General features: G+C 36.7%; 2 protein-coding genes across 7 annotated transcripts in view; one reads left to right on the forward strand and one right to left on the reverse strand.

Annotated features, from left to right (window-relative positions):
* ERMP1 (endoplasmic reticulum metallopeptidase 1) overlaps positions 1 to 20,169 on the forward strand; it is a 95,231-nt gene that overhangs the window by 70,273 nt on the left and 4,789 nt on the right. The window contains exon 16 of the transcript XR_008619782.1: positions 11,984 to 12,158. The gene's annotated coding sequence lies outside the window, so the exon portion shown is untranslated. The remainder of the gene's footprint in view (positions 1 to 11,983; positions 12,159 to 20,169) is intronic.
* RIC1 (RIC1 homolog, RAB6A GEF complex partner 1) overlaps positions 1 to 20,169 on the reverse strand; it is a 147,999-nt gene that overhangs the window by 13,709 nt on the left and 114,121 nt on the right. For 4 of the 6 annotated variants that reach the window (XM_055092177.2, XM_008977015.4, XM_003823375.5 and 1 more), the window contains exons 9-18: positions 19,831 to 19,975; positions 19,107 to 19,155; positions 16,763 to 16,915; positions 15,341 to 15,544; positions 9,614 to 9,652; positions 9,206 to 9,316; positions 7,928 to 8,017; positions 6,488 to 6,648; positions 5,410 to 5,548; positions 181 to 300 (exon numbers count right to left, since the gene is read on the reverse strand). In XM_055092177.2, coding sequence (XP_054948152.1) covers positions 181 to 300; positions 5,410 to 5,548; positions 6,488 to 6,648; positions 7,928 to 8,017; positions 9,206 to 9,316; positions 9,614 to 9,652; positions 15,341 to 15,544; positions 16,763 to 16,915; positions 19,107 to 19,155; positions 19,831 to 19,975 — 1,211 coding nt within the window. The remainder of the gene's footprint in view (positions 1 to 180; positions 301 to 5,409; positions 5,549 to 6,487; positions 6,649 to 7,927; positions 8,018 to 9,205; positions 9,317 to 9,613; positions 9,653 to 15,340; positions 15,545 to 16,762; positions 16,916 to 19,106; positions 19,156 to 19,830; positions 19,976 to 20,169) is intronic. The other 2 variants (XM_063594494.1, XM_024930040.4) reach the window with 1 other exon arrangement.

Raw genomic sequence — 20,169 nt, forward strand, 5'->3', positions numbered from 1 at the left:
CATTTTGGGACCTTATCCTCCAGTCAGTCAGTCTTACACCCAGAGGCTTAAGACTAATTTTATGGACTTAATTTCTCCTTTCCAAATCATAAAATACTCTTCTCTTAAACTGTTTCATTCCTTCATCCTCATCCCATACCTTCTTAGTGTTTGAAAAGAAATGACTAGTACTTTACTCACAAGTTTCCTTTGGTTATTAGGGTTACTGTCCTTCTCCCGGATCTGTGGGCCTGACCTGTCCCTCTGCATCATGATGAGCTGTCCTGCCAGGTTTAACATAATGCTCTCTGCACCACGAGCCTGAAATTTAAGAAAAAGCAGCTAAATTCATACTTCTGTATCGGTATGCTTTCCGCATCTCCCCCCAATCCATAAGGTTTATAGGTCAAACAATCTACATTATTTATTGAGGTTGTACTATGTACAGCCATTCTGCTAGGCTCTGTGGGAATACAAGGAGCTTTCTGGCTAGGATGGTACAAAGCCTAACACATAATGCAATTAATGAACACCACCAGTGACATAAGATTGAGGGCAGAGTTGAATTATCCTGAAAAAGCTAAGAGAACTTTAGAAGTTTATAAAAATGAGAGATCACTTCAGTGATCTAGCTGCCATAACAACAGAAAGTTTAAAAGGATGCAGTGAACCTGACAGATGAGGAAGACATACAAGAGTGGGAGAGTAAGGGTTGGTAATCTAATGGAAGTGTGCAATGAAAACGAAGACATGGAACTATTGGGAAAGTGAGAACAGTCTGGCTAGACTAGGGACATTATGAGAACAAAGCTGGATGGCAACAGACCTTCAAGGAGGATTCAGAAAGCCAGGTAAAAGAGCAGCAGGAAAGAAGCCACTACTTATGGTTCTTGAATAAGACAGTTATTTAAAAAATCAGAGTTAATCAGGATAGGTTACTGAGGAGAGGCAGATTTCATGGGTGTTGACTTCAGAAATGAGGAAATAGTCTGCCTTTTTATAATGAAAAATTTCAATCAAACCTCAGAGAGCCTAGTATAATGATTTCCTATTGAGCCCTGTCACCCAACTTAAACCATTATGCACATTAAACTTTGAGCAGCCCTGTTTTAAAAGGAACCTCAGATATCAAGTCATTTCCATCTGTAAAGAGGAAGGAACATTTTGGTTAAAAAAACAGAACTTACTGCTATCCTAGACATGAAAGGTAGAAAAAGAGATGAACCAAAGATGATTTCCAGGTTAGCTGAGGTGCTAGAGAAGTTGAAGTTATTATCACTGATAGAAGACAGGAAGAGAAATTAGGGAAGGGAAAACCAAAGAGTTTCCCTTTTTCTTTTTGGCTCATTTAATTTGAAAAAATAAAAAAAAATTCTTAAGACTTCCAAGTAACAATGTGAGCAATCACTAAATCAGAGATGACTGTACCAGCATCAGAAGCTTAAAGGTGAGGCTGGGCCAGGCTGGGTGCAGTGGCTCACACCTGTAATCCCAGCATTTGGTGGGAGGCTGAGGTGGGTGGATCACGAGGTCAGGAGTTCAAGACCAACCTGGCCAAAATGGTGAAACCCCGTCTCTACTAAAAACACAAAAATAAGCCGGGCATGGTGGCAGGTGCCTGTAATCCCAGCTACTTGGGAGGCTGAGGCAGGAGAATCACTTGAACCCGGGAGACGGAAGCTGCAGTGAGCCAAGACTGCACCATTGCACTCTAGCCTGGGTGACAGAGCAAGACTCCGTCTCAAAAAAAAAAAAAAAAAAAAAAAAAGGTGAGGCTGGTAAACTGAAGGAGACAGACAGATGTATCTCAGGCACAGTAGCCAGGGTAAAAAGAGCAGCGGGCCATCACCTGAGCTTTTGGAAGACAAAAGAGAAACAGGGAAGCACAATGCTATATATGCTATATAAACAGAAGGAAAGAATTTCAGGGAGGAAAGAGTGAGTATTCAAAACTTGTGGGATTGTGTCCCAGGCTTTGCTGCATGCTGGCTGGCTGAATTTAAGCTACCAATGATCATTTAGGGTTCATCAAGAAAACAGCAGCCACCCTATATATTCTAGTTGCAAAATACTTGGCTATACAAACTACTCTTGCTTACTGCTTTCAGATTCTACAGGGGATTATTTATAAAGAAATGACTAAATAAAAAAATTGGTTATCTATCCAGAAAGTAATTTGGAGGTATGAGAAGTGAACATGGAATTTAGGTGTGTGGCAACTAGAAGAGTCAGACACCTGGATAACAGTAAAATGTAGCTAGATGGCAGAGGAAAAAGAAAAAGACACAAACACCTGCAGCAAAACAGCATGACTGGGAACTGCATACACTAAAACACTTCAAAAGACCTTAAAGGCATTTACTGTAATTCACCACAATATGAGTAATGTTTATAATGACTACCTTAAGTTTTAAGATGGTAGATTTCACCACATTTCATACTAATTCATTAAAAAAGTACACTTCTCTTTTCTTCAGTGAGTGGGTATTATCAGTATCCTATCTTAGTATTCAACACTTTCTGATAATGTTAAAGATTACTGCAACAGCACTCTCAGGCAACTTTAATAAAGCTTTCAGAAAAAGCAAGGGCTACATGTATGCCCAAAATTCTAAATTTGAAGGAACCCCAAACTCAATCTCTTGCCCTAAAAAAACCCCTGGCAGATGATTCTCTATGAGAGTTTCAGTAACAAGGAGCTCACTCTCATGGAGAGACTATCTTGCTGTTGAAGAGTTTTCACTGTTACTACTATTTTTTTTGAAAACTTTAGTATTAAATGAAAACTTACTTTGCTCTAGCATTCTTTGTCTTCCCTCTATGGTAATCAGTCAATTTTAACTTCTTAATCTGCTCTAGCCAAATTAAGCACCTTCTCTTTGTGAAAGGCCCTCTCAAAATATCGTATCCAGGACTACTGATGCCACTGGTTGCCTACTCTATCTGGGATATGTAAGAGTCCTTTTTTAAATATGAAAACTTTAAACATGATTAAAAGTATGGAGAATAGTATAATGAACTTTCACACTGCCATTATCCAGATTCACAATTATCAAGATTTTGCCTTATGTGCTCCATGAATCCCTTATTTTTTTTTCAGTTTTGTCAGAGTATTTTCAATTAAGACATGCTACCCATTTTACTTCTACATGTTTAATATGCATTCCTAAAATATATGGGCATCTGCTAACATAGCTACAATGCTAGTATCACATCCAATAAAATTTACAATTATTCCCTACTTTCTCTCTCCATTAGTATTTAAATATCCCTAATTGTTTCAACAGTGTCTTTTCATAGCTGGTTTGAATGAAGATACAAATGAGCTTACTGACTTGGTTCTGCAGGGTAGTGATTATCACATTTGCCTCACAAATGACTTTTAACCACTGCATTTGGTTTTTATGGCTTCAAAGTCTTATTTAATCTAGAAGATTCACTCCTTCTTCCCCCATGTTAGTGACTTGTAGCTGTCCAACAGAATGTCTTGTATTCTGCTTCCTTGTGGTAGGGAAGATGACTCTCTATACTTGATTTGATTTGGGTTCAAGATTTTTGGCAATAATTCTTGTGAACTTCATGTTATATCACCTCAAGAAGCATACCATATCTGGTTTTCCCATTTTTAGTGATAAGATTGATTAGTTCCTCAGGACTGCAAAATGATTTTTAAATTGTCACTTTTTTTCACACCTTTTATCTAAACTTCTGTAAAACAGTATATTCCCTTATCAATTAGGACTAACTGGCTACCATTAAATATGGTTTGCAGAGGAAATGGGAACTATATTTTAAAGGAGAAAACCAATTTTACCTATAGAAGGGAGACCAAGGCCGAGCACGATGGCTCACGCCCTTAATCCCAGCACTTTGGGAGGCCGAGGTGGGCAGATCATGAGGTCAAGAAAATGAGACCATCCTGGCCAACATGGTGAAACCCTGTCTCTACTAAATATACAAAAATTAGCTGGGCGTGGTGGCGTGCACCTGTAGTCCCAGCTAGTTGGGAGGCTGAGGCGGGAGAATTGCTTGAGCCTGGGAGGCAGAGGTTGCAGTGAGCCAAGATTGCACCACTGCACTCCAGCCTGGCGACAGAGTGAGACTCCATCTCAAAAAAAAAGAAAAAAGGACCAAAAAAAAAAAAAAAAAAAAAAAAAAAGAAGGGAGACCAAGATGCTTAAGGGGTCTAGAATAAACATCACATGAAATAGTTGGACATATGGAAGTATTTAGCATGCAGATAAGATGACAGAGAGGTTTGAGGAGAGAAGGAGAAGCCAAGGAATGTTAACTGTCTGCAGATATTTTAGGGGTCATCATGTGGAAGAGGGACCAGCTTTTACAATGTCTTCTACAAAGAATAGAGAACTGGGATAGAAGGTAACACAATTGATTTTAGATTCATATAAGTAATACTAAATTCCCCATAACTGGATAGTCTAGTCTAGTCTGTTTTCTAGTTATTTTATGGAGTGTTGAGGTTTGATCAAAGTGCCTCGACAGGAAGTAAAAGACAGACTGCCCAGACAGGGATGACAAATAAATCCACACAGGATTTTCCTCTGACAGTAGGTTCCCAGTTGACATGAAGTTTAGAAACCACTGAAATAGAAAGTTATGCAACGTGGGTCCTGGTCGCCCTACTTCTTACCCTGTTACTTTACCCAGACACTACGGGATTATACTTTCTCTTTCCTCATAATTAACTAATTATAAAGCCCTTGCTATTCTATACTCATGCTACTTCTTTCCATATCCTTTTTCACTGCCCAAGTTCAGACTGTGAACACCACTGACCTAGATCATTACAATGACCTCCCAGTTACTCTCCCTACAGTAGTTTTGTCTTACTTCAGTTCATTTTCCTCCTTACAGTAAACATTATAAAGCTTAGATCTAATAATACCTACCTTAAAACACTTTAGACTTAAAGTCTAAAATTATCAATATTATCTACAAGACTCATATCCTCTTTCACTTTCCATGTCCCAGTCACTCTAAAATTCTTCCAATTCCCTGAGTGTGTCATGTTCTGCCTTGTCTATGGGCCTTTGCACTACTGTTCCTTCCACCTGAAAATCCATCCCCTCTTAACTTAGATAATTTCTACTTATTCTCCTGGTTTTAATTTAAATGATACAGAAATCTCTGATTGTTCAGACTATAATAGGTTTTTGTTATATGCTCTCACAGTAATGTGTACTACTTTTTGGTACACGTAACAGGAACAATTCATTACGTATGTAATTATTTATCTAATGCCTGAGCAGAAACCATGTCTTTTTAATTTGCCACTGCAACCCAGCATTCTCATATAAGGTACATTTTAGACATTTAGTATTTATTTGCCGAACAAATACTTCCTAATATGGACTCAAATACTAAAAACAGAGATGTAAACTCCAAAGACCTTTGATAATGGAGTGGTACCTGCTGTGGCATTTTCAAGGTGATTCCATTCTCTGTACTCACTGATGTCAGAGTGACAGATACCACCAGGAAAGGGTGAGGAATGTAGCGTGACATGGAAACCTCCTGAAGAACTTGAATACCAGCAGTAGTATTTGGACTGTAAAAACAAAAGAAACCCACATACCTCAACAACAATGCTAATGAGATTTTCTTTCTTTTCCACTAGTAATAGTATTAGATTTCATGCTTATGGAAGACTCAGATGTCTTACTACCTATCATCTTCTCCCCATATATCCTTCGATCAGGAAGTTGGCAAGGTTGAGGGGAACCAGAGTATATGGGGATGAGAGATAAAGAAAGGGAGTAACAAATAGGAGGGAAGACGAAAACTAGGGAAGAAGCTATAAGAATACAAATATTTAAGTGGAAAAAACTAGTGGGTTGAGAAAGAATGATGGTTCAATCATTGAGGCTAGTGAGATGTCTTAATTTTTATCTTGCATTACTTCTCAATCACTGTGCTGTTTCAGTAAATACATACTTCAATTAACCTCTGAGAACAAAAATAAAACTCAAGAGGTGTGGTCTAAATACGTTGCAAGTGGACCAGATGCCAAGACAAATATAAGGCAACGTGCAGCAGCAACAACACTGCTGATTTTTTACTGCCCCAGACTACAGCCATCTAGCTCAGTGGAAATATAAGTCAGTTTGCTAAGGACATGCTTCCTACAGTCTTAAAGTTGTAGAACTCCTTCAAATTCCCACCAAGTATCGAGAGCACCAGGAGAGTCAGTAACCATTTATTTTCAAGGTTGTGAAAAAAATTTAGTATCTAAGGGTTTACCTCATCCCAAACTAGATTTTTTTCAAATGACTCCAGGAAGATAAGCTAAAGAAGTTAGTGTACGATATTTCTTTTTTTTTTAGCTATTATATTAATATCACTAATTAAAACTCCTTGCTTTTTTTACCTCTAACAAAAACAAGATTGAATATAAAAGTGGAATAACTGTTTTGAGAAAACAAAAACTACAAAAGAGAAACGTGGTAAATAGGAACAAAAAGTGACTTCTCATATGCCAGATACTTACCCATCAGATTTTCTTTCAATACTGTAAAGGCATATTGAACAGTCTGCTCTAAATACTATTACCATGTCCTGGAAGACACTAAGCAGTAATGTTTCTGCTTGTGCTTTGGTGACATGAGCAAAGGCATTGTCCAGATTTGATGTTCGCAAGTATACTCTAAGCTGAAGAAAACAAAAATAAAGAAAATTATAAAAACAAGATAACTACTAGGGATGACCAAATACTTTAAACATGCTGTTTTTAACTTCCAACTTGTTTTTTTTTTTTTTTAGTAACAGGAGTTAAAAGAACTATCTAAGCTTTAACAATAAATGGATTATGTTTACATATTTTTGCAGACTAGGCTCATTCTATGAGTAAGCAAAAAATGAAGTGATCAAAACTGAATGTACTATTATAAAATATTCCTTTTAGACCTGCTTTATTTATTTATTTATTTATTTATTTAAAGACGGGGTCTCACTCTGTTGCCCAGGCTGGAGTGCAGTGGCATGATCTCGGCTCACTGCACCCTCTGCCTTCCGGGTTCAAGCAATTCTGCCACCTCAGCTTCCCAAGTAGCTGGGATTACAGGGGTGTGCCACCATACCTGGCTAATTTTTGCATTTGTAATAGAGATGGGGTTTCACCATGTTGGCCAGGCTGGTCTTGAACTCCTGACCTCAGGTGATCCACCCGCCTTAGCCTCCCAAAGTGCTTGGATTACAGGCATGAGCCACTGCACCTGGCCTAGACCTGCAGATTTAGACCTGATACATAATAAGACCAGCTGTTTCTCAAAACAAAAAACCAGATACAGTAGTCTCTCTTATCCATGGCTTTGCTCTTCACAGTTTCAGTTATCTACAGTCAACCATGGTCTGAAAATAGGTGAGTACAGTATACTAAGATATTCTGAGAGACCACATTCATATAACTTTTATTACAATATACTGTCATAATTGTTTTATTATTAGTCATTATTAATCTCTTACAAATTAAACTTTATCATAGGTATGTATGTATAGGAAAAAAGATAGTGCTATATAGGGTTCAGTACTATTAACAGTTTCAGGCATCCACTGATGGTCTTGGAATGTATCCCCCATAATTAAGGAGGGGTTACTGTAAATCAGTAACTAAATAAATCTATCTCTGAGGACAGCCATTCTTATATCATGAAATTTTTTGCTTTTAACTCTTTATTTTCAAACTCCATAGGGAATGTCCGACAGCTAAAATCCTTAGAAAAGGTTATCTTAAAAGTCTCAATTGTCACTTAATAATTTTTTAAAGTAATAACCTGAAAAGAAAATCCCACTACCTAAAAGAAGCTACATTCTTGATTAAAAAATAAAATGTTTTGTTCAGTTTTCAATCGACTATTTTCTATATAAAATTAAATCATGCTTAATAGCTGTAAAATATAAAAATCTGTTATTTCTGAGAGAAAAAACTTACCTCTTCTTGACGGTCATTTATGTTATAACACGCAAGGACCATAAAATCATTCCACCAGGCTAAGCCACCTGTCACGATCATATTTTGCTCCTTAAAATAAAAATTTTTTAAAAAATTTACCTTATGCTACCAGAAATTATAACAAAGTAATATATTTATAAAAATTCTTACCCAGACAAAGCTCAAATTATTTTTTGAGACAGTCTCACTCTGTCACCCATGCTGGAGTGCAGTGGCTCGATCTCAGCTCCCTGCAACCTCTGCCTCCTGGGTTCAAGCAATTCTCATGTCTCAGCCGCCTCCCAAGTAGCTGGGATTACAAGCATGCACCAACACACCTAGCTAATTTTGTATATTTTGTAGGGACGGGGTTTCGTCATGTTGGCCAGGCTGGTCTTGGACTCCCAGCCTCAAGTGATCTGCCTGCTTCAGCCTCCCAAAGTGCTGGGATTACAGGCGTGAGCCACCACACGCCCAGCCAAAGATCAAATTATTTCTGCTCTTACTCCCCCTCTCTCCAATGATAACTCTAGAGCCTTTATTAATAATGATCCATATCCTATTTATAAAAATAAATATTTCTTTAAGAAGGCAAATATACCATTAAGAATAACTGGGTGCTATATAGCATCATCATTCTAACACCCATTAGAGCTTAGTGTAAATTCTGGCTTAATCACTTATCAGATGAGTAATAGAATCCTAGTTTGTGTGTGTGTGTGTGTTTACATCAAAAGATCAGTAACAGTAGTGCCTTCACTGGGTTGCTGTGCAGATGAGTAAGATAACATATATGAAAGTGCCTTAAAATGCCTAACACACAATAGGCACCTAATAAGTACTGATTTCCTTCTCTTCCAACTGCATGCGTATATGTACACACACATACACATACACACACGCACACTCACTATCCCATATACCTCACACACAGAATAGGCATGGAATGATCTCAAATTCTGTGGAAATCTATTCTGATCACATCAGATAAACTCAAGCTGGAATGTAAGAATAAATCCTCAGGCTAAGGAATTATAGTTACCAATCTTAAAAAGAATTAAAAATAAACCAACTATTTCAACACAAGATCCTTTATCAAATATCAAGTATTTTATCAGAATCAAATCTTACATATTATTCAACATCACTTTTTTATATCTGATTTTCCTTATTTTTAATAAGTAACCAAAATTACTTAGTGATAAACTTTATAGCTATTTCATATTGTAGTTCTCTTATACTTTGAGAAATAGGTTTTTAATCTCAAAAAAGACTAACCTGGGTAATGTTTCCAAAAAGTTTCCATTTTTTGGTGAGTAAAGAGTAATGTGCAAAACCAAACTTGCCAACCACAGCAATATTCTGTCCAAGCTTATCAATAGCTGAAAACTGTTTAAAAAAAAAAATAAGAACTTTTCCTTGCAAACCTATATACTTTATTAGGCATAAAGAGCTTAGTATTGTGTCAGGCAAACAGACAATTAATAAATGTTTGCTAATTAAATATTTTAAAGTTCAAATATTCAGTTATATCTGACAAAATTATAGATGTTAATATACTAGCAATGTTACAATAGATCAAGAGTTTTATTTTTCTCAATACACCCACTGAAGGGCTCTTCCCAGAATGTCTCTTGCAGCAAATGCTAGTCAACAAAAGTTAACACCAACAAAATAACAACTCACCCGTATAGGCCAATTGCTCTCTAGATAGGTGCTGGAAATCTATAGAAAATAACACATCAGATTGGTAAAACTTATGAAATATATTTAAACTTAAAGCATTAAGTTATCACAATATGAGATTCATCTTGCCGAGCAATGTTTAAGGTGCCCCCCTAGTTAGTAGCAGAGCACTTAGAATTTACCATTTGTATATGAATCAATGTTTTACATCTTACGTTATTTCATGTTTCTAGGCACCAGGCTTTCCTCTCCCTGCCCCTTGCCCCTTATGTTTCTGTTTGTTTTAAATATTGAATTCAATAAATACAGACTGACAAGAGATTTTCAGAGAAGGCACCTGTGAGGGCAGCTATGAATTGTGCAGATGAACAGTTTGGGTTTGCTGATATAAACCATTCCAAAACAACCTAATCTAATACAATTACAGCCTCAGAAAAAGTTCTGGTTTTTAATGGAAATATTTTTATTACTTTTACACTTTTCTGATTAAAACAGCAATGCTTAGGCCAGGTGCAGTTGCTCACGCCTGTAATCCCAGCACTTTGGGAGGCCGAGGCAGGTGGATCACCTGAGGTCAGGAGTTTGTGACCAGCCTGACCAACATGGCGAAATCTCGTCTCTACTAAAAATACGAAACTGTGCATGATGGTGCATGCCTGTAGTCCCAACTACATGGGAGACTGAGGCAGGACAATCGCTTGAACCCGGGAGGCAGAGGTTGCAGTGAGCCAGGATCGCGCCACTGCACTCCAGCCTGGGGAATAAGAGCGAAACTCCGTCTCCAAAAAAAAAAAAAAAAAAAAAAAAACTTATGAAATTATGCAATATAAAAATTGACAAAATGAAATTCTCTGTTACTTAGGTACAACCACTGGTTAGCTTTTATTCTATCTCTAAACAAACATATATATATGTACATGAAAGAGTGTATGTAAGCTATTATTTTTCTATTGGGGTATTTGACTTACTTATCTACAAGAACTTTTAATATATTACAAATATTAACTATCTGCAAGAAAAGGCGTTCATTTTTCCACGTTGTCTGTCTTACATCTTTGAACATGGTGTCTTTGTATCACCCTAACAACACCTTTCAATTTAAATAATTGACATGGGATATCAATGTAGATAAAGTAAATTTTCGTTTTAATGAGATTGATCTCTCTAGCCTGCTGATTAGTTTTCATGAGCACATGTTGGAGTGGGGTGAGAATTAACAGAACTGAACAAACAAAGAGTCTTCTGTTCTTGGAATAAGAAAAGCTTCGATCTGTTCAAATTTATTTTTCATTTTACTCTAAGAAAAGTTGTCACATATTTAAAAACTAAATGCCAAATTAAAAAGCTAAGTCAACAGCAATCAAACCCAGTAAGATTGTGTATGTAATGTGAAGACAGAAAATTAAGTAAAAGCAATATGCTCTAAACATCTGTATTAACCTTGATAAAATTTGATAAAACTATGTTATACTTCACTTATTATCAAGTGCTTTACTTACTTATTATTTGTTATACTTATTAAGTTGACTTAAGTCAACTTAAAATCCAACTAAATCAATAGCTTAATAAATTGATAAAATTCACTATGGGCCAGGCACCGTGGCTCATGCCTGTAATCCCAGCACTTTGGGAGGCTGAGGCAGGCAGATTGCCTGAGGTCAGGAGTTCGAGACCAGCCCGGCCAGCATGGTGAAACCCGTCTCTACTAAAAATACAAAAATTAGCCGGGCGTGATGGCAGGTGCCGGCAATCCCAGCTACTCGGGAAGCTGAGGCAGGAGAATCACTTGAACCCTGGAGGCGGAGGTTGCAGTGAGCCGAGATTGCACCACTGCACTCCAGCCTGGGCAACAGAGTGAGACTCTGTCTCCCTGCCCCCCAGACCCCCAAAAAGATCACTATGATGGGTAAAATTAGTTCAGAATAATGGTACACTTAAGGTAATGATTAGGTGGTGAAATAAAAGTTGAAAGCATTTTCAACTTTTTTCAGCAGTCACTCACAGCAGGAGGATGTACCTGAGTATAACTGTGCCAATCACCCATTGCACTAAAAGGAATCCTTACCTCCCTCAAACCTTGGTGTTTCATGAGTACTTATGAAACGTGTGGGTGGGTAATGGAGGAGCTGGGATCTTACTGCAAAAGTGGATTCTAACACAAAGAGTTTCTAATAATGGGAACCAAAGTTAAATCTTATCAAATGATCACACTATGATCAATATCTATATAACAATTTATTCTTTATTCTACAAAAATCTATGAAGTGCCACAAATGATGTATTTTAAAAACTTCAGGTGTTAAGTTTAGAATGAAGCTTTATTTTTCATGCAGTTTTGTGTCTAAAGATACTATGTATTTTCTCCAGTAGGTCAACTTTATTGATCTATGTGTCATCTGAACTCTGAGCTCTACCTCTAATACTTGATAAAAGGGAATGGCAGAAGTAAGGAAGAGGCAGCTGATCAGTGACAAAAAAAACAGGTCATGAAAACACACTCAGGGCACTGAAGTCATGCCACATCACTGGAAAACTGAGTGCTAAGGTACAGAAACTCTACCCTTATCTTAGAATGTTTCAGTTTCTCTTAAAGAAACTGAATCCGCCCTCATTTGTTATTATGATTTTTAAATTTTAAAGTAACTCTGCTAAAACTCTGTCTCCTGCCTAGATTAGTTTTGTCTATAACTAGTGAGACTGTGGGAGCCATCCTCCTAGCAGATTTGTTCTGTGCCAAATACCTGGTACACTTGATACATACTGTAGGAAGACAGTAAATAATTTATGAATGAAAGAGCCTTTAAATACTCTCTGTTGAAATCCCTAACATAGTGCCTGATACCCTGTAGGTGCTTATCTTCCACATTTTGTGAAGCTTATTCTTTCTAAATAGCCAAGCTAACCATCAAACCAACACCCTCAGAACAATGGATAATAGATTTATGTACCTTTCAGAAGTAAATGCTTACATCATACAAAATACTGAGCATTAAAATAAATGGCAGTCTTAGAAGGAACATGGCCTAAAACTAGAAACTTTGTGTTTTGTAAAATTTCAATAGTTTGTGCCCCATATGTCAACAAATGACTTCAAAAGTTTTAAAACTTATAGGTAAGAAAAAACTTTTTAAAAAGCACTTTGGCTGGTGCTTGCTGGTGCTTGCTTTGGCTGGGTGCGGTGGCTCACGCCTGTAATCCCAGTACTTTGGGAGGCTGAGGCAGGTAGATCACAAGGTCAGGAGTTTGAGACCAGCCTGGCCAACATGGTGAAACCCCGTCTCTACTAAAAATACAAAAATTAGCCGGGCATGGTGGCAGGTGCCTGTAATCCCAGCTACTTGGGAGGCTGAGACAGCAGAATCGCTTGAACCCTGGAGGTGGAGGTTGCAGTGAGCTGAGATCACGCCACTGCACTCCAGCCTGGGCAACAAAGAACAAAATTCAATCTCAAAAAAAAAAAAAAAAAAAAAAAAAGCACCGCCTTTACTGCCAGTTACCAATCCTGCTTCTGACAAGTATGTATTTGTTTTGTTTTAGTTAAAGAAAAATCATAAGTAACATAGAATCTTCCAATCTGGAAGCTAAGGAGTATAAGGTAGCAGGTTTAAACAAACAAACAAAAAGCTAGTACTCTAAATGAGAAACAGAACAAGCAGCAGAATTAGTTGGAGTTCATCTAAGCTATACAAGAAGCATACATACAAAGAATAAATCACGCAAACAAAATCAACTTTGACAGAGGATGTGGTCACTTATCTTAGAAACAAGGATACTACTGTGGGGCAAATTAAACCAGGCAACTATGTTTCTTCAGGGAGTCATGATAAATGGCTAAAAAGCCTAGAACGTAAAAGTTTAGCATTATGTAGACACTGTATACTGCCCTATACACCACCACCATAACTGCACTGAATCATGTAGCTGGAGTGCCAGCAAAATACAGGGCAACTCCAAGTACAAACTGCCAAAAAGGCAAATTCTAAGTTTTAGCTCAAGGTCAGTAGTGTATTATGTGATTTAATGCTCAGTACCTCGGTTTTAAAATACATTAGATTTTTACTTTAACGTAGAGTGATGATAAAGATAAGTCTGCCACTACTCTGCTGGGTGAACTGGACAAGTCATATAACTTCTCTGACCCTCAGTTTCCTCATGTATCAAATCCAGTTGGACTTTATGATCTCTTAGGTCCTTCCAGCTTGAAAAATTCTATGAGCCCATTTTCATTGTTTCAGCAGTACAAAACAATTAATGTGGCATTATTTATGTTATTTTTAAGGAAACTGATAAACTAGGTAAACTCAAGTTTTAAAAGTTCATCTGTCTAAATATCTTTAGCTATCTAAAGAACAGAATAACAGTGGAATCTTGCTAGTACCCAAAGTCCTAAAATCAGTGTTAAAATGTTTCTCTTATATGGGGTACTTCATAGATGCTTAAGAATCACAGAATCACTGAGTTTTTGAGCTGGAAGGAAATTCAATTTTTGTTATTGCCTGATCGATTTTTTAGTTCCAGACCTACCTTCTTTGATCCTCTGCTCTACTTGGCTCTCTGGTAACACAGACCTGGCTAGGCAGAACTGGCATTGATGCTAGGTCAGTGTAGAATGAATAGTTCAAAGTATGGGGAAATGAAAATAGCAGAGAAATGGCTATAGGAGAGAAGGGAGCAGTGGAAAATTTTAGTCAAGGAAGTAGCTAGTGCAGTTTTATTTAAAAATTGTTACTAATTATAAAATGGTATGTACATTGTTTGATTCTATGAATTTATTAATGTAAGTTAAGTTCATTTTCTTTTAGTGTATACCAGATGTCAATGTAGAAGATAATCCTTCAACCTTTCACATGACCATTTTTTGGTCTCTCATTATCTTCACTCAAAGTCAACTGAAAATAACATGGGAGCTGAAGTAGGCTAGTAGGGTAAACATATAGAGAGTCAAAGTAAGGCAAAGAATTATGGAAACAGAAACTGACTAAAAGAAACTAAGAGTGGGCTTTGATGTACCTAAAATATTTTGCTATCAAAAAGGGAAAGAAAACAGTCGGAAGACTGAAATTATGTATGCAAGTTTCTTTTAAGAAACTTCAACTTACTGGTTTCCCCAAAATAATTTTACTTGGTATCAAAATTCAGAATTAATTTCCATGTTAAATGTCAGTTTATCAGAATTACTGTGAGACACTGTTAATTTAAAAGTGATATCAGAATAAATAATTTGGAATAAGATTAGCTAATAAAAGTATTAACAATAAAGCTCTCTACTGATCACAAGTCTGCAATTTGGGTCCAAAGTCACATGATTAACCTCACCGTGGCCCCTTAAGACTGTAAGGTCAGCTGTACAGAGTACTAGCTGATGTTGCCACTTTCCATGAGATTATTACACTTTGTTTTGCCTGTGCAAATCCGTAGAGCTAAATTTATATAAAAAAAGAGGCTGAAAGTAAAATAAATAGTTCTCAATGAGAAGGCAAAACATAAACTTCTAGTTCTTGACATTATTAATAGACTTGAAACAGGTGGGGATACACTCTACGCCAAGTGGAAAGAAAGGAGGGAGAAGACTAGAGGACAAGAACACAGAAAAGCAGAAGAGGGACATGACAAAATGGTTAAAAGGATTCTCAGTTGCCTGAAGTTAACAGATGAAATATTTAATAATCTGTTCCAGGTGATATCCTATCAAAATAAGTCTCTAGTAATCAGTAACTAAAGATTTACCTGTACAACATGCCAATGCCGATGTCCAAGTAAAGTGCTTAATCCCTGAGACTCTAAACCTCCATCTGCAAATGGGCTCTTTTCTCGACTGGGCTTATGCTCAGAGTGTGTTGAAGAACTCCTGGGATTCTGGGTTTGTGAAGCCTCTCCACAGTTCAAGTACAAGCGATCCTCACCCTGAAGCAACACCTGCTCTTGGTTACTCTAAATGAGGGAAAGAGGAACAAAAGGGCAAAGGAGGAAAACAAATAAAAACAACTCAATATTACGCAGGCAAAAATAACACATCGATTTAGTTTTATTGTAGGAAATGTACATATATCTCGATGTTGATTTTCTTCACAGAGGACAAAGACTACACAATAATCTCATGCACTGTTATAATTAGAAAGAATAGTGCTCTTAGTGACTATGAGATTTCAGCTAGAAAGCCAGTGTTCTCAAAGGTGAGTAGACTCATTAACTATTGAAATTAGACAAAGTAGCACCCTACCCTTGTCATTTTTCCATTTTAGTCCAAATGCTGGCTTGACATAAAACTCAAGGGTGCTTTTAAATTATTATTTGGGATGGGGAAGGGGAGGGAGAAATGCTCTCTTCTTTTCTGGGGATCCTTAATCTTCAAGTGGAATAATGGATCTGAGATTCAGGCTATTTTCACATTTTTTATGGATGTTCGTAAATTTTAATTAGAAATTTGTTGTACCAAATATCCATTAAAAAGCCATTGATGGTAGGTATTAAGATACACATTTCTAACATGTAACATATACCATTACTGTATATTAGCGATATATAATAATATTAGTATACACTATTTCAGATAGAAATACAAGAGGCAGTGTTTGGGGCGGTGTTTCTAAAAGCAAGTCCTCAGACATACTTTCTTTAAGCTATTTCTTAAAAATTCACAGTTAAATAAGCATGGGGAACACTGTTTTTAATATACCACCTCCTGGATTTTCATGATGCACAACAGCATATTTAAGCCTCTGGAGCCCTACAATCAATCTCTACAATTTTGTTTTACCTTTATTTGACACTTATATGGAAACAAAACTTTTAAAAAATCCTGTGGAACTGCTACTAATATCTCTCATAAGTAGTGCCTGGAGGAACACACTTTGGGAAATGCTATTCAGATAAAGACTAAATTACTCAAATTATTTAAATAAATATATAAACATTGCTTTCCGTCAAATTGCTTATGACCCTTTTAAAAAAATAAGACCAAAGAAACACAACCCGTTGAGAAATAAAATTTTGGTATAAATTTAATATAAAACAAAAAGAAACACAAGAATCATAGAAAAGAAGATAATATGCCAATTTTAGAAGTATACACCATACATATGTCATAAAGAAGGGTCTGAACTTCTAACACAAAAGACACTAAAAAATCAGAGCTTTAAATATACTTACCATACAAGGGTTTACAGTGAGTACACTCTTAATAAACTGAAATAACAGGATGCTGGGCTGTTTAACTACACTCCTGAGGTCAGACTCAATTTCAGTGTTTTGAGAACCAAATCCGCTGATTACCCATAGGTGATAGCCTTCTGCACCCCAGCTCTTAGAGAGAAAAGGAGGGAGAAAAAAAGTCAGAGCAATAAAAGGCTTTTGTATCCCTTTCTAGCTTCAATTATTCAAATTCTGAAATAGCCAATGATAGCATTATTAATGATTTGTGAAGGTTGGAGAAACCGTGATAACACAGACAAGAATCACACCTTCAGTTACCTCTTAACTAACTCCAGAGGAAATCACCATCACTGCTCTCTATCTACAAAAGTGAAAACATTACCTACCATTCTTAATGCCAATTTCAGGGTCTTAATCCTAAAAATACCTACTGTGCTCTGTAACTTCTCTATTGCTTTAATTTAGCTGCCTCTCAAATACAAAGAAATTCCTTACAGAAGACACCCCAGGTTACCCAGTAGAAGCCTGGCAAAGAAGCCCCTACAACAGATGCAGTTTTGTATGGAGCAAAAAACATTGGATTGGAAGCTGTGAGACCAGAGTTTTCATTATAGCTTGGCTTTTTGTATATATTACCTTGGCCAAGCTGTCTCGTTTCTTGGGATATAAGTTTCTTCCTCTGTAAAATGAGAAGGTTCAAATAAATTCCTCCAGAACCATTCAGTTTTAATATTCTGTAACTAGACTCCATGATAGTATTTTTAAAGATTAGTGATTCTCAATCTTCAAGCCAAGAAAATGGTGAAGGGGCAGGGGTAGCCCATGAATTGTTGCAAAATTTCAAAAGTTTAATAGAACTTTTATGTTTTCCTATGATAAAGCTGCCTAAGTTTTAACTAATAATGCTTAGATTCTTAGTTTGTGGTTAAAATATCAACTTAGTGAGACGGACAACACTGGTTCTTGCATGCCATTCAGAAGCACTGATTGGTATTTATAGAAATGTGTGGTGAAAACTTATTTTAAACTATGGAGGTGGGCAAAGACATCAGAAGGGGTCCTTGGTGGTGAAAGGTTGGGAACCACTATTTTAGGCAACCATGGCGGTTTTAATTCTACAAGAAACTCAAGATCAGAAGAATGTCTTCCTCTGTGGAGCAAGAGAGAAGAGAAGCGACAAGCCTCATAGTCACTAATTTAAAAAGGATGGTATGCAGAGGGGCTATAGCAAGAAAAACTTGTTATGTAAAGACAGGGGTTATATCTCTGTTTTCTACAGAAACTCTTGAAAATAGGTAAAAAATAAAAATACAGGTTAAGCCTCCCTAATCCAAAAATCTGAAATGCTCCAATAGCTGCAACTTTTTGAGGGGTGATATGACACCACAGTAAAAAAATTCCACACCTGACTTCATGTGATGAGCTGCAGTCAAAATTTTGTTTTATGTACAAAATTATTACAAATTCATTACATTAGCTTCAGTCTATGTGCATAAGGTATATATAAAACATAAGGGAATTCTGTGTTTAGACTTGAGTCCCATCCCCAAGAATGTATCTGCAAATATTCCAAAATCCAAAAAGTTCCAAAATCTGAAACACTTCTGGTTCCAAGCACTTTGGTTAAGGGATACTCAACCTGTATTGTTTACAACAGTGACTATAATTCTCTTTGACATACATCTATGTAAATTTTTAAAAATATGCTCAAGGTACTGTATACATATATATAGATATATAGATACAGACATCCTCAAGTAATGCACAAGTGCATGTCCTCCAGGAAAAATGCCCAATGAGCATTTCACCTCATGTTAAAAGCAAGCAGGCCATGAGAAGACACATACAAAAAAGGCCTCATCTGAACAGTCATTATCATCATAAAGATGACAGGGGTTTGCTGGCCACATTTAAACAAAACGCAAATACTGAAAACCAGGCAGCCTTCCAATTAAAAAAAAACAAAAGACTTTCATCAAGCAAGAACTGTATAATGAAGAGTCTGCTGAGACTAAAATAGTTTTGTGATTTTATCAGATCAACATGAGTGAAAAAAGGGGGCCAGCCTGGGCAACATGGCAAGACCACGTCTCTACTAAAAATCAAAAAAATTAACCGGGTGTGGATAGTGGTGTGCCTAGAGTCTCAGCTACTTGGAAGCTTGAGGCAGGAGGATCGCTTAGAGAGGCTGCAGTGAGCTATGAACTGCCACTGCTCTCCAACCTGGGTGACAGTGTAAGACCCTGTCTTAAAAAATTAAATAAATAAAAATGAGTGAAAAAAGGGAAGAAAAATCCAAGTTTTTTTAATACCATGCCAATTTTTTACAGAAAGTACTTACCATAGAGTTGATCTTAAGGGGATCTTTTTTGGTGCCATCAGACCTATAACTGAAACAGAACAGAAACTAAATATAATACAGCCTTCCAGTTACATATAATACACATAAAATTTAGTGTTTTTTAAAAAATCAAACGGATTTTGCTCCTTCAAAATAGAAATACATACTAATGCATGAAATACAAAACTGTGGGTTAATACACCTAGGTGTATATATCTCTCAGCCACATTTTCCGAGGTCCAAGTGACTTCTTGCCAGAGATATGCAGCTTTTAAAGGGGTGCTCATTTCATCAGAACTGAGATTCAGGGTAGTATATGAAGTGGGCAGAGATACCAACCTACTCCTATCAATCACTGGGCTAACCTACATTAACCTAATGAGATAACGTAACTTTCTACTATTTATGTACATGCCTTACCACCCTCATTAGATTATAAACTACCTAAAAGCAGAACCATGCCTGATTCTGCTTTGTGTCTAACATGCTGTCATATATACAGCAGGGGTTCAATAAATAAATACATTTTTATGGAATGAGATGTACATTTTTTAAAAAATGAATGTTCAGAGAATCAGTATATTCGAACAGATTATGAACTTTGCAAATTGTTTTAAGGTAAGAGTCAAGGCAAAAAGGGAAGTTCTGACACAAGGTTTTTGTATGCATGCATTGTGAGAAATAATGGAGTTATTTTATCTAAAAATTGTCTTTTTTGACTTACGCAAAATCTCCTCCAAGTGTACAAATCAGCTGTGCTCCAAAAACACTCCATAAAGAAAGGCCTCCGTATTCCCAGGTCACTATTACAACACTATTGTCAGGAGACCATCTCATCAATTTAACAGCTCCTGTTTTATTCCAAATGTCTGTTAGGAAATAGTGAGAAGAGTTAAAAATAAATAGTTGCTTCAGAAATACTTGTTTTTTTTTTTTTTTCAAATACAATCTATATTTTCAAATCTAAATGAGTAGAAAGGTATGACTGCTTCCAAAAATAAATCCTGCTCATTTAGGACTACTTAAAGTTAGTAAGGCCATTAGTTTTGTCCTGATCTAAGCA

The sequence above is a fragment of the Pan paniscus genome, chromosome 11, assembly GCF_029289425.2.
Source record: "Pan paniscus chromosome 11, NHGRI_mPanPan1-v2.0_pri, whole genome shotgun sequence".
Lineage (NCBI taxonomy): Eukaryota > Metazoa > Chordata > Mammalia > Primates > Hominidae > Pan > Pan paniscus.